The sequence below is a fragment of the Apus apus genome, chromosome Z, assembly GCF_020740795.1.
Source record: "Apus apus isolate bApuApu2 chromosome Z, bApuApu2.pri.cur, whole genome shotgun sequence".
Lineage (NCBI taxonomy): Eukaryota > Metazoa > Chordata > Aves > Apodiformes > Apodidae > Apus > Apus apus.
In genome coordinates this window covers 40512793-40530908 of record NC_067312.1, presented here as the reverse complement: position 1 = coordinate 40530908, position 18116 = coordinate 40512793, and the positions used below count along the sequence as shown (strand labels likewise).

The following is an 18116-nucleotide window of genomic DNA, read 5'->3' as shown; positions in this document are numbered from 1 at the left end:
AAAATTTTCAGATTTCAGGTGTGAAACCAACAGCAGGTTTTATAAAAAACAGAATGAGTAGTAGGTGACTGAGGATAATTATCATACTCATTCTGCCTTTGACAAGTAATTAAGTCACTCCATTTCATCTGGATGAAACCACACTTTTAGGTGCTTCAGGAAATTACCCTTCAATTTTAGCTCAGAGCATATTCAGAAAAGGGCAGCTGTAGCTTCTTGCCAGCATAGGTGATGGCTTCCTCTTGCATCTCAGATAGAATAGCAGTCATAGCAAGCTGCAGTGCTGGCCTGTAATTGTAATGTGGCTTAGAGCATTCAAAAAATGAAATGTAACTTTATGGTACATTAACAATCTGGTAAATAAGCACGTGTGGCAACAGTTTATGTACCAGTTTGCTCCATTTGATGAAAGGTCCCAGCAAAGGGGGAGTTTGGAAGGACATGAGCTTAACTGCCTTTGATATACAAAATTTCCCATCTGTTGAGTTCTCATTGTCTTAATTTGAGAAGAAATATACAAGAAATAGGAGTTTTGAATCCAAACAACTGCTTCCAAAGACCATTACATGAGCTGATTGCTTGCTATTAAGTGAGAGGGATCACCAAGTGACAGCACAAAGTTCACAGAAATTAATTTTTCTTAAACTGTTTCATGCTGCCAGGAATTGCTTCAGAAATCACCTCATTTTCCAGAGTTTACTCTCCTATATTGAGAGCTGGATATACTTGGAGCCTGCTTCATAACACACAGAAGGCTAATTTTTACCAGTTAGCCTAAATGAGTAAATAGATTTACAGAACAATTGTCTCCTTTTCACCTGCAGCACTTTGATGTTTATACTGATTGGAAAAATATTTCACTGTACCAAGCAGTGAGTTTCTATTCATTATCCCACTTTAATGTCTGGAAGTCTGGAATGGTCACTTTTTCTTGCCATCACCCTATGTATGGTGGAAGGGAGCAATGACAGAAGAACCTTCCCCTGTGCAGCAGAGAACAGTAGGCCTGGAAAGGAATTAGAGACATGCCTCTATTAAATTACAGAGCCAAGAGAATTTGCCCATTTGCTGTATGAGAAAGGATTTGACCCTCATGCCTAGAGCTACATTATTATAAAAGGACTTTATTTTCCCAAGAAATCTGTATTTGTCAGCCTGCTTTTTGGAGCTATTAGCTTGACATTAAGAAAGTTTAGAGAAGTAAAGATGATGTCTAGAAAAAATTGAATGTGGTTTTAAATGGGTTTGCACTCTTAATGCCACTGCACACAACTCTCATGCACCTGAAAAATGTATTGTGACTTCATTTAAGTATCTTCTGTGCCATCTAGGGGACCCTTTCCCGCAGTTTGTTGGGTTCTGCACTTCATTAGAGATATCTTCACCAAAATACTTAATCCTGGCAGCCTTCCTAGAAGAATAAATCTTTTGAGGATCTGGACGATCAGTAATGACAAAACCAGCCTTGGTATTAGTATTTCACTTGATAAATTGCAGAGATCTAGGCTTCATTTATATTTGTCAACAGTGACTTTCCAGTGAAGTGCAAGGTATTTGAAAAACTACCTCTTAATGTTTCAGGCTAGGCAGGAAAGTACTTTTTCAAACTATGAGAACATTCCCTTGTGCACCATTAAACCAACTCAGGAGAAAGGAAATCAGGACAGGGGTTGGAGCACACTTGAGTCTCTAAAGGTAGAGTTGAATAGCCACATGCCAAATTATTTTAAGTTTTATTCATATGACCCATGCCATGCAATGATAAAGTGTTTTTGTTAATGATGCAGTGAGCCACCGTTGAGTTTCTTTTCTTTTCTTTATTCTGGCATCCTTATCTGGGATTGTCCTCCTTTTCATCTCATTCCTTAATTGTGTGTGTGCTGTGGTGGGATCCTGCTCATCTTCTCTCATGTCGTCGATGATGTATCTACAGAACAAGCAGCCAATCTCTGTGCTCTCTTTCTGCATCCCCTGTCTTTCCTGTGGACACAGATTACATCTATATGGCAGATTACTCAGCTCTGTCTTGCCCCTGCACTGTTACTTCCGCCCAACCTAAAACTCCAGCTTTTTTGTCTTCTTCAAGGTCTTTCCTGCTGCTCCCTTCTTTGAGGTGACAGCCACCCTACCTGTCACTGCTGCCTGTTGGCTAAACATACATGTAATCTGTTCCAGGGTAGGCACTTACAGGAGGTGAATTTTTCCATCTGTTTCTCGCATTGTCTTTTTATTGTTACAACAGAAGATGTGAATGCCACCCGAAAACCCTGGATGGTTCATGAAGTTAAATGTGTTGTGTGTGATCTCTGCTGGATCTTCAGTGTGGAGATTAGGCAAAATGTTGCTAAATGGTTATTCTGGTTTTCTTTGAATACTGGATGTATTGTAAGACATAATGTGCAACTTAAGTGACAGGGGTAGATGGCAAGAGTTCAGATGTTACCTGCACTGATCTCACTGTTATATCAATAAGGCCTCTGCAGCTCACAGAAGTGGAACTCTGTGCTAAGCAGGACTTTTTAACCTGTGTGCAAGGTTTTATCTCCATGGCACTTTCATTTTAACAATGAAGCACAAAGGGAAAACAAACCAAAAACTTGTCACTGAATTACTGATAAAAAAACCCCTCATTCTGGAAGGTGACTAGACCCAGATACAGATGGGGAAGCCAGTGGGATGTTCCCCTGGGCTGGAGAAGCTCTTCTGCAGTGACCCCAGATTTTGCATTGGGGTAGGGTGTTTCCCACTGCTCCTCTCAGTGTCTGCTCCACATCTGCTGTGAGTGTTAAATTGTCTTCTGTATTTTGACTCTCAACTGCATTGTCCTTCAGAAATTACCAGCTTCCCGAATCAGGATGAGCCCATCTCCTCTGTGTATTTGTCTTGTTGTAATTCCACCTCAAAGGGAGGGCAGGCATTACCTGATTTGTGGCAATTGTTGCTGTGTGATCCAAGTAGGACACAAGGTAAAAAAGCTAGTGTGTATTTCGTAGCTTATTTCTGAGCATGACAGAGGAAATTCAACAGATTTGAAGATCTTTCTAAGTGACAAACTATGCTGGACGCTGATGTATTCAATCTGGGTGATCTACCAGTACAAAAATGTGCTTAATATTCCAACTCCTAATGAAAAAACTCTACTGTCCTCCATTTACACCCAAACATATACAATTCCTTGAGGTAAGGTTGACAAGGCACACAAAGAGAGCTATTGACTATGGAGATGGAGAACAAGCTAGTCAGAAGAAAAAACAAACCAAAACCAAAAAACCACAACATTTAAGGGAGGGGAACCATGCGCTGAGTTACAGGAATATATTTCTTTCTAATTCCAGGTCCTTCTTCAGTTATCAGCAATGATGATGATTCAGCCAGTCCCCTCCACCACATCTCAAATGGCAGTAACACTCCATCTTCTTCTGAGGGAGGTCCTGATGCAGTCATCATTGGGATGACAAAGATTCCTGTCATCGAAAATCCCCAGTATTTTGGAATTACCAACAGTCAGCTCAAGCCTGACACCTGTAAGTACAAACAACTGTATGTGTTTCTGTCATTCATTTTACCTTTGCAAGTGCTGGGGCTCCTTGACAGAGCTAGCAGAACAAAATGCTCTGAATTCCTGGAAATGGGAGGGTGGGGTTAAAAGGTATGGAATTTGGTAAAGGTACACAAGATGAACTGCTTTACATCTGTCAAAGCCAAATTCAGCCCTTGTGATGAGTCAATTAAGTCAGCAGTTTTACACTCAAATGCCCGATCCATACTCCATCAAAGTCACTGGTAGCCTTTCCATTGATTTCAGTGGTCTTTGGCCAGTCCTGTGCACTCAATGTGTTCTTGGGAGAAAACAAATCCTAGGTCAGAAGCAGAATTCAGTATTGTTTCATTTGTGCTGCTTTGAAATTGATCGTATTGGCAGTGAACATAACCTAACTTTGAAATCTGAGTATTTGTAAAGTTGTAAGAATGTTAAGGTTAAAACTTCAGGTTTTCTAGTTGCATTTTGTAATTCAACCTCTACAGCTGGAAAAGATGTTGAGTATTTAAAAGAAGAGCAGAAGGTTGCATGTTGGACAATAAATGTCACATAGAAGTTCTTTCAAGAAGCAGGCAAAATGTGATAAAATATGAGGAGTTAAACATAATTAACAATAAATAGTTTTAAAAGAGTACCTCTGACTTCAGATGCTACTCTTCAAACCTAGTAACAGTTTTAGAATTGGACATGTGAAATGCTGATTAATAGCAATTGCACTGCTTACTATTTTTCATCAGTACATTAATGTCTTCAAGAGTTTCAGAGAATGTTTTTTGTACCACGTTCCCCCACCCCCGCTTTTTTTTTTTTTTTTGACCATACATTAATTTCTGAAGCATTACTGGAAGTCTGCACTGTTTCTTTGAGAAGCCATTCTGGATTCCCAGCATAGCTGGTGAGCATTGGGCTTGCAGCTAAGAGATGCTATATCCTATCAATATCCTACCCCAAATGATACTGCTTCATAGCCTATGGGCTTACTGCCAAGGTTGGAAAACTTTGCCTCCAGCTTTGCAAAGCTTAAGTGGCATAGTAGGAAACTTCCTTGACCTGTACACTGGGGCATGCATGCAAATGCTTGTGCATGACTGCTAAGGCTGTGAAGACTGATGCTGGACTACCTAAGTATCTTCTGAGTATTAATGCTCATGTACATCTAGATTGTTTCACTAAGCACATGCAACAGAATGATATTCGTACACTGCAACAGAAGGTCTTTTCCTGCCTTTTTATTGCATAACCCTGATGTTCACTCTTACCATAGCTTTTTTGTGTGGCACAATTTTGTGATTAGAAATGCCCCATTATCTCTTATACCAGAGGATATTTGAAAAATCTGGCCTAGTGTATGCAGTGGGATGCATTAGGTAATCACTGAATTGCTGATACTCGATCAGCACAAGGAAATTGTTATACAGATGAATTCTGATTAGAGCATTAATTCCTGTGAAGAACAAAAGCCGCTAAGGAATCAGAAATTGGCAACTTGCCCACTAGAGTTCTATAATATTATATAAAAGGCCACACTTTTAAATATGAGGCTACTGTACCTCTGTTTCCAGCTGCCTTAGACAAAATTATAATTGTTTAAATAAACATCAGTGACTACAGAATATTTAACCTTCATCATTTATGTTGAAACAACATACATGATGTGGAAAAACAGTTCTGGGGAAAAACCCAAACTGTACCAAAATACAGAATTCTCTCATGTTTACTAAGCTGCACCTTAAATCTGCACATACGCATTAAATCATAGCTGACTAGTGCTAAGGAGGTCCTGATCCTAAAAAGAATTAAGTCTGTGTTTGGTTTTCTGTGCTGCATTGAAACCTACATGGTGTCAGGGAAATGAATTACAGTACATGAAGTTCAGTTTGTGCATAAATGCTTGCAGGATGCAGCTCAAGACTTTGCTATGGTGATCTGGGGAGACTCTGAGGCTAACACTGCATTCTGCCACATTGCCATAGTGGTCCCAGTCTTTATGGTTTTATTGCTTTGGCAGAGAGGATCAGGTAAACTGTGGCAGTGTATAAACCAAGGGAGGTTTCTCCTACCACATGGAGCAGCTGTCCAATAAAAACTGTAATTAAAATTGCCTCAGATAAAAATGGTCTTCCCATAAATAATTTCACATACGCTCTTTTTTTGACTCGCTTCCTCACTTACTAGTAAAGAGCTGCACTTGCTCTATCTTAACCTGCCGACCTCCTAATGTGTATATCTAGTATTTATAAACCTCTAAGCTAAGCAGCTCTCATACCTTTTTTCCTGTTTACGATAATGCCAGCTCCAGATGTCGTCTGGCTTCTCATCTCCAGCAAGATAATTAATTCTGGTCTAAGTTTCATTGGCTGCTAGCGTTAAACACAGCAGTCACTGACAGTCACGCTGGAAGATTCTTATGTTTTTAGCATCTGTTGGTTTGTGGACAGAGGTGAGACTTTGAGCTGGGTGAAAATGTAGACAGATTGTGTTGCAGTTTTCATAGCAACTGAAGGAGTGCATCTGATGTGAGTAGCAAGTGGAGTTACTTTTTTGTTACCTACTTAAGCCATATTTTGACTGATCTCCAGATAACCATATCTGAATACAGTGCATCAAGCTCCATAGCAAATATTAGAAGTGTATGTACTTAAAAGAAAATTTAAAAGTTAATTGCAATCAGTTTAGTTTGAAATTCCATCACTGTATCAGTAAATTGGTACTCTCACTACTAAATCCTGAAGAGCGATGGCTTCTAAAGACTCAGTCTCAGCCTAAAACTTATAACACTTTCTTCCTCTTAAGATACGGCTTTCAAGGTGCATAAAGCAAACTGGTGAAGACTGAACACCTATCGATTTGAGGGGTTGGGTTTCTAGTCATCACTCAGAAGGATGGAATTCCTGTCCCAGGTTCCAGCACAAATGCTCATCTGTATCTTTAGTTGACATAACAGTAGAAAATTACTCTTTCATCTTCCAGTTGGGATTTGCTGATCATTTCTGATGCCTGCTCATCATCTTAGCTGCCCATTTTCTTTGCCAGCAAACCCACTGATGCTTCTTCAGCACTTGACTGTCTGACACTGTATCCCAGAACTTCTGGGTTTTTCTTTCCCTGCTATATACCCTTGGTTGCTGCTGGCTGGTGAGTTCATCTGCCAATCCCATATCTTCAGTATTTCCATCTTGCAAGTTTACAGTCTGTGAGGCACAGACGATTTTCAGACACATACCAGAATTCTTGGTTTCTTCTAGTGTGAAATCAAAAGGTATTTCCTCTTTGGCAGCACTTGACTAACAGTGACAGCTCTGATTTTAGATGTGTGTGAGGGAGTCCACAGCCTGGACATGCTGAAATGCTCTTTGCACTTCTAAAGTCATTATAAACCAGGTTGTGCCATGTTAGCATCAGCCTGCAAACCTGTTGCCTGGGAATTAGCAACAGTGTTCAGCTGTTGCTGTTGAAAGTTGGGCCATAACTTTGTAGTAAAATAACATGAGCAGGTGCAGAAATCTTGCATGGATGGCAAACCTTGCAGAGGTTTTTGACCCCTGAAAATCAACTACACAATGTAGTATCTTGTGGGCATAGATGCTAACTAAATGATTAGCTTCCCTAATCTTACGAGCTGTCACAGCTCCTAGGTTATTTGGTATTTTTATTAATAGCTTAATATGTAAAAAATTAGTCTTCTGCATCTCTGCACAGAAATTGTAGTTACTCAAATTGCCAACTGAGCCTACCAGACCTGTTGAAGCAGGAGAGAAGAAACAAAGACATTGAACTATGGGCTATGGACTTCCTTCATTCACCACTTAGCTTGCAGCTCAGGACTTGGAATATATCAACCTATTACTATTGTATTTCTGTGGCTAAGGTGGGAATGCAGCAAGTAGTATTGCTGTGTTGTTAGTAATGTAAAAAGCAAAACTGAAGAGGCGGTATGCATAAAACATCAGTGAAGTACTCAGGTTGAGACTCTCAAGGCTGAACTTGCAGGTGGTGTTGCCATTTTGGGAATCAAATTGTTCTCTGAACCTCACTCCAGTAACACCACCTCACCCCACAAAGTCACCATGGTTCTTTGGATACAACTGAAAGGAATGCTGGAGCTTTGCTCTTTCATGGAGAGGTTTGCAGGCTCCAGGTTTTCGGCCACGTAGGGTGGATGAATAACAGCTGCACTGACATGAGTTTGCACCTCCCAGCTAATCTGTACTTGCAACTCACTTGACTTTATCCCTAAAGATATTATCAGTGATGGAAAATAGCATACTGGACAGGCTTGTTGATCAGTCACAGAGTGGTTTAGTGGCTGACCCTACTTATAGCCATTGCATTTCAGATGATGTTGTGTTTATTGTGGCTTTCTTATGTGAAATTTGCATATATTAATGACATAGTCTTCCCATTTTATCTGTATTTCTGCAGTTCGAGATTGTGTTTCTTGAAGTACAGGAGTGGTAACGTACACTTTAGATAATAATCATTGTACTTGCTGCTGGCCTCTGTTAGGGAAAGTCTGCAGCTGAATACAAGTTGGTGGAAATAAATTTTGTACATTATTTTTACTTATTTTGCTGATCTGAAAAACTTAATTTACAGTCTATAGTTCCAGTTCTGCAGTAAGATTCTTAACTGCATGAGTGATGCTAATTTTAAAAGCAGAAGTTTAGAGAGCATCCCTTTTCTATCCCATTTTGAATGCTAAACTTTTCAATTGATGCTTGGGGATATTAATTTACATTTTAAGGATTATTACACCATTTAGTTAAGGGTGATCTTGGCCTTTTTCTGACTTCCCTTGTTCTTTAACTATAGATTTTTAAACATATATATAAATAGAATTCAGTTGTCCTTGTTGGGCGATAAGGTTGCAGAAATGCTTTGCTTTAATCCCTCACCTTCTTGAATGACTTTTAAGGGAGAAAAGAAAAAGGAGTATTATTCTTGTAATTTTGTCATGACTCCCACAATACTGGAGTTTCCTCTTTGAAGCCATAGATCTTGGAGTTTAGTGATAATGTCAGGTTTCATTTTAGAATGAAGAAGATGTGAAAAAAAGCTTGAGACTGTGAGCCAGACCCCAGAAGGCTGAGAAAACAGAAAAAAAATATAAATAATAATCTCAATTTGTTTTTCCTGTGTTTATTGCATTGTGATTCTTTTTAGACTCAGTTTCGTTATCTGGGAGCACTTGAACGTGGCAGCAGCATGTGAGGGTGCAAGAGCTGGCCGCACTCTGCCAGCCTGGGAGACAGCCCTGGCATGGCAGCCACAGACAGCAAAGGGGCGCAGCCACGACCCACTGAGCTGTGTTTCCTCCCCTAGGCCTCCATTTGTGGAGGGGTGCAGAGACTTGCATTTCAATACCCAGCTGTTTCTGTGGCAGTGACCACTCATACTCTGTAAGGCAGATTACTATCACTTCATTTTGGAGTAGTATGATAGCCTTCTCCCTGACCCTTTGATCACTAGCACCAGGACATTTCATATGAAAAAAATAAGTAGTTGTCTCTTTTTCCAGGGTCGGTTCAACAGAAAGAGGGGATGTGGTCACTCGGTGTGTATTTCTCAGGCATCCTTGCCCCCAGAGTCCTAAAGCAGAGGTTAGCCTCAGCATGTATTTCCTCACTTGGGTATGCAGGCTTTCACTGCAGAGTGGGAGTGTCAGAGTCTGGTGGTATGAAAGCTGCAGGCAAAAAGGAAAATTCACCAAGAGAGCCTCGGTACTGCAGGGATCTGTCAGGCCTCTGACCCAGAACAGCCAATTTGATCACTTCTACATGCTACTCATCCTGCACACACTGCTGTAGAAAACGGCAGTGTGCAATGAGCAGAGTGCCTACAGCTGACAGTCTCCATTTGACTTTTTGCATGTAACAAATTATGGCATGTTCCAGGTTGTATATGTCACCCTACACTCTCCTACAGTTTTGAGGAATAGGGGTGATTTTTGACACATGTTACAGGGCAAAAAATAGGCTGAGTTGGTCCCTGTTCACAGAAGGATCTCCCAAGAGAAACTCTGTCAGCATTTCCATCTCTTTTGAAAGGCTTTTGTATCTGAGTGACCACAAAAAAAGGACTGTTTTAGTGGATTCTTGGCCAGCTAAGCCCTAAGCCTTGGGATTTTCCATCAACCCCTGAAATTCACAGACCTGAAAATTTCTAACCAGCTCATTTTCCTATAAAAGACACCATGACCTCAGCTGCCAGAATGCAGAAGAGCAAAGCTGATCAATCTTAGAATCCAGACTGGGAGGAAAAACCTCACTGTCCAAGCTGAATTTGCCAAGTCTTGAAATGTATTGGTAGTTGGGATTCAGAGGCTAGGAGGCTTAACAGGGCCCTCACTAAGGGATTTATAGATGCTGAAAACCAAAAAGCTTTAGATGCTGAAAGCCAAACCTGAATGAGGTTGAGATAACAAGGAGTGATATGCATGTTATGTTTTTACTGCTTGTCCTGATCCCATTGTGTGCTTTACTCTGGAGATATTTTACTGGCTAGGTGAATGTATAAGAGAGATACTGGCTAAATAAAATTATAAAGATAAATGAAGGTATATTTTATTATCTTGACTGAATGCTTTTGTGGTTTGATTGCATGTTTTAATCCTTCACTGCAGTCACCTTTTAAAATGTGTGTATTTGCAGTCGTTCATCAAGTTATACATATGTCAGAAAAGTCAGTTATATAAATCTGTGCTGTATTTCAGTAGTTGCATGTGACTTTTGTTAACTGGGTAAGAAATTTGTCTCCCAGACCATAGCATATTGAGTCTCAGTTATTTTTTCCAATAATGTCATCACATATTTCCTTTGCCAAACACATAAAATTAAATTAATGAGAAGTTAGATTTTTTAATTTCTGTTTCTCATTCTGAGACTCAGCAGACCTGCATGTTTTTTGGTTTTCCACCCAGCTGGAAGAAATTCTTCCAAAGGCAGAAGCCTTCAACTTGAAAACCATGGGTTTCTACTTCCTTAAAAATTCAGAATTTGAAAGAAAGTATTTCCACATACAGTGTAGAGGTGAACCTGTAGAATCATTTTTGTCCCCCAAGGTTACTTGTTTTACAGTGTTGATATGTCTGTGAAGTCCATTTATATCTAATAAAAAAGGCAGGAAATCATCCTTTCAGCAAAGTACTTGCATTTCATCACACAGAATGTTGTTCTGTGACTTGAATTATTCAGCAAAGTACTTGCTCTGAGAGTCTAAATGCTGGAAATACAACGGCAGGAAAGAACGGCTTGGACTTTGAGGCATAAATCATGAATAGCATGAGTATTTTATCTCCTGGAAATACAGTATGTGAAACATACTTCTGGCTAAGCAGTGGATATTATAAGCAGTGAAGGTCCGAAATATGCATTTTAACTACAGAACAGAAGCCATGACAGCATGAAACATGCATCTGCAGGGAAGTGTCCATTGTCAATGTTCAGGTAGAGCACATACCTTCTTGTGTAAATGCGTTGGATTACTTCTAGATAAGCACACTGTTCAGCAGAGCACTGAGATACACTATCAACAACCAGCCCAATCACACGGTTCGTTTGAACAGCACACTTAAAGACTTTATGAAAAATGAAGTGAAATAAACACATGCACGAGCATTCTCTGCAACTAGTTGTTAGTCAAGATAAAAAAAAAAAAAAACACGACAGTGCTTTTTTAGTAGGTGTAATCTCAGTGGCATTGCTACATTCAGTTTGTCATTTGACAATACGTCTATATTGGTAACACATTCACTATTTTGGCACAAAAATATGTAGCTAAATCAGTAATACATAAATGACACATATCAATGTTTATGTTGTAATGATTAAATTATGTCTTTCAGACTTTCTGCTGCATGCTAAATTCTATGGCTGTTGATTTTATATACAGAAACCTGTGTATGCATGTATAAGCATAATGGGAAAACAACATGATGGAGGTTAAATGGGTAGTACTTACATTTAAACTGAATGGGGAATAAAAGTAATCTATTGTGAAAACCTCCTTAGCATGAGCCTAAGCACGGGAGCCCAGTTGAGCCTTGGATTTATTCCTTTGTGTCAATGAGAGTTTTGGCTAAAAAAGAAATACAGATGCCAGGGAAATGTACTAGAAAAAGAAATAAAATAAGAAATTTCAAGTCTAATAAATACTGAAGTATGTTAAGATCAGAAGTAAATAAAAAAACTTTGTAGCCAAACTTATTTCATATACCCTACTTCTAATTTTCTTGAGTACATCACCAAACAAGTGCATAATTTTTAAAAAACATGGGTATGGGTGTCCAAAATGCAGGTAGCCCTGAGCACAGCCTCACCCAAAGAATAATTTTGGAAGAAAATTATCAGCAGTACAGTTGTCCACAATAACCATCAGTTAAAACAGGGTAGTATTTATTGCAGTTAGCAGTGTGTGTTTTTCAGCAGTTTCTAACATCTTCATAGCTCTCACCATCTCTGAGGAATTGAGGGTCTCAGTGCTTTGAGACTGTGAGTTTTAAGAGCAGTTTAGAAGGTGATGTCCTGGAGTAGACTGTGTGATTGGCTTTGCAAGTTTGCAGATCTGGCCATGCCTCAGATAGCGATGGGTCCAGTATTGCCTGGAGCCATCAGAACTACAGAAGGGTCCACAACCCACTCTGAATAAATGCATGCAGCTCCTGTTCATGTGTTTCTGTGTATTAATGAGCTTATATTGCTTTCCATGGCAGCCCATGTGCCCAGCAGGAGTTCCCCTGCTCTGTCCCTCCCTTTCCTACTTAATTGGCTATCAGATTCTGCAAGAGAGGTGCTTTTCCCATTGCATCTCACTGATGGTGGATCTGCATGGCTGGGATGTGAAAAGCTCATGCTTCCGTGGAAAACTCAGACCCTGCCCCTGTCCTATCACCCCTGCAAGCAGGACTGATAATCAGCTGTTCTGGGGTGGCTACCCCATGCGACACTACTGGCTTGGGGAAGAGTGGCTGGAAAGCTGCCCCGCAGAAAGGACCTGGAGTGTTGGTAAACAACTGAATGTGAGCCAGCAGTGTGGCCAGGTGGCCAAGAAGGCCAACAGCATCCTGGCCTGCATCAGAAATAACGTGGCCAGCAGGAGCAGGGTAGGGATTTTCCCCTGTACTTGGCATTGGTGAGGCAGCACCTCAAGTACTGTGTTCAGTTTTGTGCCTCTCACTACAAGAATGACATCGAGCTACTAGAGTGTGTTCAGAGAAGTGCAATGAAGCTGTCTGAAGAACAAGTCTTACAAAGAGTGTCTGAGGAAACCGAGGTTGTTTAATGTGGAGAAAAGGAGGCTGAGGGGAGACCTTACTGCTCTCTGCAGCTACTTGAAAGGAAGCTGTGGTGAGGTGGGGGTTAGTCTCTTCTCCGAGGTAGCAAGTGATAGAACAAGAGGAAGCAGCCTCAAGTTGTTCCAGAGGAGGTTTAGATTGGATATTAGGAAAAATTTTCTCACCAAAGAGGGTTGTCAAGCATTAGAACAGGCTGTCCAGGGAAGTGAGGGAGTCACCATCTCTGGAGGTAGTTAAGAGACACATAGATGCAGTGCTTAGGAACATGGTTTAGTGGTGGACTTGGCAGTGCTTTGTTAACAGCTGGCCTTGATGACCCTAAAGGTTTTTTCAAATATATTCTATTATTCTAATCTCCCAGACCTTTTGTATTTTGTAGTCTCTGCAGCTGGGTTATCATTCTAACTAGAGAAACCCTTCCTAGCAAAAATGCCACTGAGGTTCATAAAGTCCAAGTATGTTTCATTTGGTTTTGACAGGGTTTTGCTGGGGAGCTCCTCAGTGTTTAAGGCTTAGATGCGTGTGTGTTCTGGGCATAGAGTAGACTAGCAGCGAGTGGAACTTAATAGCCATTTAAAATGTTGTCATAGATAAAAGTAACATGGTAATATTCTAAAATATTCTGTCATAAACTTCAAATATTTTTTTCAGCATTAATTTATTAATAAAGCCTCTCAACAGGCTTCTCAGTTTCCACAGCACTCAGGGAAAAATTAAAGGCTGTTTTTTTCTCACTAGAAGGTGTTTATATAACATGTGCATTTTTGTTTAGACATATATTCTGTAAACCACCTGACCTCAGCATTGTTTAATCCTTTAAAAAATTTGATTACTTAGGTGGGCAATTCCAGGAACATGCTTCTTTTATTAACACAAAGAAAATGCCAGCTGCCAAAACATATCTTTATAATAATTTTTTAGAGTTTTCCCTTTTTCACTTTCCCATAAGCTAGTTTTCCTTCAGTTTGTTGAACAGTGCAGCTTTCAGTACCAACTGCTCTCTCTGCCAAAGATGCTGAAGGGACCTCTGCTTAGTGGGTCTATGACGGAGTGGTACAAGGAGAGACAGACAGCCCTTGAGCTCAGTAGTTCCAGAGCTGTGAGGGTTGTTATAAATTTCTCAGCCTGTTGTTGAGCAGGACATTCCACAGAGAACAGGTTATGACTCTTCAAAGGCCAGTATGTGAATTAAGTAATGAGGCATACAGATCTGATAGGAGGTAAACAGTCACTTGGTCTTATCTCTAGCCCATCAATGCCCATAATATTGAAGACTATTATTTACAGATTGCAGGGGAATCACAGTGACTGAAGCATAAACCCCTGCAGGGGAAAACAGTGTCAAATAACCTAAGTCAAGACCCTGAAACAGAGGTCTGAAATTATGCTAGTGACTTGCTCATTAGCTTTTAGGGGCAATTAAATGTTTAAATGGAAAACATATTGGGTGGGGGTATTGTTTGCATTTAGAAAAAATACGTGGTGTATGCACACCAATTATTGACTTTCTCTAAGTTGCAGTGTATTGCTGTATAAAGAATAATCTCTCTAGGGATTATTTTTTTTTTAATTCCTGCATTTGAGGAATCTAAATTCCATTCTCAGATGTCAGCTAGGAACATGAGAGAAGCATCTCAAAGGCATTAATGTGCTAAGTCAACGACTAACTAGTTTTCTAAAAAGTCCCGGAACAACTTAGATGCGTAAAGTCTGGTCAATTGAAAACAGAGTGTTAGTCAGCTTAGTATTTTGGGCAATTCCAGTAAATCAGTGCCTGGCCTTTAGCTACCTAAATGCCTTTAAAAACTGGTTGCTGGAAACTGTTGAAAGTCAGAATTGTACAGGACACTGGGTGCAAGAAAAGGCTTTCAATCTCCAGGAGGTTTCCTTGAGCAGCTCTGAGTTGTACCAGAGGATTGGAATCAGAGTTAAGGACACAGGAAGCAAAGTTGTCTTCAGAGTGGCACTTCTTTCCCCTTTTCTCAGTTCCCACCTTGTGTTTCCCACAGCACTGGAAAATTAAAAATGAAAAACGAGTTGATTGTCTCTATCACATGGTTATTTATTCCTAAGAGTGAATAGTGAACAGCCAAATCTAACTTCAAGCAATCTCCAATGTATTTAATTTTGAAGGAAATACAGATTTGACAGAATTTCCAACTGCCATTATGACACCTTCTTTGAGCAACTGTTCTAGTTAGAAACTTTCTGAACTGAACCCACACATCTTCTCTCTCTTCTGAATGTTGCTTAGGAGTTTTCTTAGGCTGTCTTTCAAGGATGTCCTCTCATTTTTCGTGGTGCCTACAGCTTGGAAGGCCTGTGGCTCCCTTAACAAACAAAAAAAAGAAAAAAAGAAAGAAAGAAAAAAAAAGAAATAATTGGAAACAGTATCCATCAAGGAGAACATGTCCCACACAAAACAAGGAGGAACAGAAAAGGAGAGAAACAAATGGAAAAGAAACAAAAGAACATAAGTCTCAGCCTTTGGCAAAGAAAGAACAATACATGACCAATTTGCTTCAACTGCTTGTGCAGGAGAATGTTATTTGTCTTGTCCCCTGCTTTATTCTCATCGGAAGAAAAGCAAGTGTTTGCAGTATTTGCAGTCTCCATTAAAGAGGCTGAGACTGGAATAGCAGTCGGATTGCCTCCAGACAAAAATGCATTGGCCAGCACTGCGTGGGAAAGCTTGAAAAGCTCCTTGCGTAGTAAAGTGCAAGGCAAAAGCTTATGGGCTCATTCTTGGTCCTCTGATTTAGAAATGGAAATATCCTGTTACACAGATATGTTCTTTCCAGACTGTACGTGTTGTCATGTGCTTGTGATGCTTCTGTCTGTGAAGTTCACTTGTGCAACAAAAAGCGAACAAAAGTGCAGTATCATCAGGTGAGAGTAAAATTAATTGCATTGTCTTTGTCCAGCAATGTCATTCCTGTCTGTGTTGCTCAAAGCCCCATCCAGCCTGTCCTTGAACACTTCCAGGGATGAAGCATTTACAGCTTGTGTGTTCCAGTGTCTCACCCTGTCTAATAAGCCAGCAGATATTCCCTGTATGGTATGTAGCAACTTCCCTGACATAAACAGCAACACATTTATATCCTCCTGTGGCCAAAACCCGCAGGACCAGGAGAGCAGAGGAGAGGAGGGATCAGAAGCAGGTAAAACACCACAGGCTTACATCTTGCTGGCACCCCCAGTAACTGCAACAGAGAGCTCATCTGTCCTGGTAGACAATGACATGGAACAGTGTTAGCATCATCAAAGATGCATTAGTTCCCACTGTAATGATCAGGGTGAGCCTCTGGTACTGCCCTGAGAGCTCTGAACCCCATTTCATGATGAGGAACTACTGGAAAAAGTCCAGTGCAAGGCCACAAAGATGATTAGGGGAATGGAGCATATGCCCAGTGAGGAAAGACTGAGAGAGCTGGGGCTGTTTAGTCTGGAGAAGAGGGGACTGAGGGGGGAGCTCGTAAGTGCTCATAGATATCTAAAGGGTGAGTCTCAGGAGGATGGTCTGGTCCCTTTTCCACAGTGTCCAATGACAGGACAAGGGACAGTGGGCACAAACTGGAGCATAGGAGGTTCAAGCTAAATGTAAGGAAAAGCTTTACTGTGAGAGTAACAGAGCAGTGGAACAGGCTGAGTGTTTGTGGAGTCTCCTTCTCTGGAGAGACTCAAAACCCATCTGGATGTGTTCCTGTGTCGTCTACTGTAGGTGATCCTGCTCTAGCAGGGGGGTTGGACAAGATAATATTCAAAGGTCCCTTCCAACCCTGGCCACTCTGTGACTATGTAAACCTCACTGCATTCTCAGTGTCCCTGGAGAAGGGACTGCTGCCCCCCTCTCTGCAGCAGGGAAAAGCCAGAGGCGAGTTTGCTGTCCTTCACCTCCTGCAGCCCATGCCAGACTACATGTGTAAGCTACCTTTGACTTCAAGTCACATCAGTTCTTTGGCCACCACTGAAGAGGTAGGACCCCTTCAGCTGCCACAGCCAACCCCAGCAGGCATCAGACATGAAACTCAAAAGCTCTATTCTCAACTCATTCTTGCAGGAAGGGTCTTTTCAGTCTTGTGCCTAATCTGGAGAGACACCAGGTGCATGTTTTCGGTGAGGTTTGGTCTTAGACACAGTAAACCACAGTTCTTATCCTGAAGTTTTAGTATAGGAGCACAGAGTTAAGCTTCAGATTCACACAATCCTTCTTAAGAAGGCATTTCCTTTTTGCCTTAGCTTTGTTTCTGGAGAGTAAGGCACAAGCCTTTTGCATTCCTTGCAGATGGAGTGAAACTTTCTGAAAGGTAATCTGAATTTAGCAGTTTGCAACAATACTTATTTTACCAGAAGGTAACTCTTTCCCAACTCATTGAAGGGTTGCATTATGCATTCTGATGCAGTATGTTTCCTCACTGGAACTGGTCTCACACATTTATCATAATGCTGGATTGCACTTCAAAGTTACATTTTTTTTGCCTCTTTTAATGGCAGCATTTTAGTGAACCCTGAAATTGTGTCACATTGAGGAATAAACACAGTACAAAATAAAGTTTGTCTTTCAGAAATGAGGAAGAAGAGAGACGTTTCAACTTTTCTTTGCAGTGATGGCTTTCCTCTAGATGCCCAATCCAGAACTGATTTCCTATTTTAATCAACGTGAGTCTTTTCAGCCTGTTGATATTGTGTGTTTTGCGTTTGGTCTCAACATCTGAAATAGGGATATGGTAAATGACAACAAACTGGTAAGAGATTTATCTTGGACTGGTAAATTTTCTTGACTGTAAGATAGGGTGGTTTCAAGGTAGAACAAAGCACACAGGTAGTTATTGCTCCCACAGAAGACAGCTTTGCCATCTCAACCTTGTAACTTGTGTTTATTGACCAAGTATGTATGCAGAAAGTTGTAGAGCAATTTCTTTGGAAAACACAAAGAGAAGCATCAGATGCTTTTCTTATCAATAGAGAAAAGGTGTGCAGAGAAATCCTTGAATTTTGTTTCTTTTGGTCTAGTCTTGGGATGGACTTTCTCCCTGAGTGTGGAGTATTTATTTTTCATGATATATATAAAGCTGTGCCCACCCACAGTGAGTTCTTGGCCTCATTAAACCACTCATCCCATCCAAATGTCTATAAAAGCTTTTAAGAAACATTTTGTTACCCTTTCTATGACCTTTCTCTGTGGGTATACTGTATACAATAATACAAGTTAAAATCCATAGTATTCATTAGCGAAACCATCTCAAGAGCTGTCTTACTGAACCTGATTCTACAACTGCAGTC

The 18116-nt window shown here is 40.5% G+C and overlaps 1 protein-coding gene across 7 annotated transcripts in view; it reads left to right on the top strand.

Annotated features, from left to right (window-relative positions):
* Positions 1 to 18116, top strand: part of NTRK2 (neurotrophic receptor tyrosine kinase 2) — a 219972-nt gene that overhangs the window by 119310 nt on the left and 82546 nt on the right. For 5 of the 7 annotated variants that reach the window (XM_051642180.1, XM_051642179.1, XM_051642188.1 and 2 more), the window contains one exon: positions 3336 to 3524. In XM_051642180.1, coding sequence (XP_051498140.1) covers positions 3336 to 3524 — 189 coding nt within the window. Of the gene's footprint in view, positions 1 to 3335; positions 3525 to 15087; positions 15106 to 17398; positions 17420 to 18116 lie in introns of those variants that run through there. The other 2 variants (XM_051642185.1, XM_051642182.1) reach the window with 2 other exon arrangements.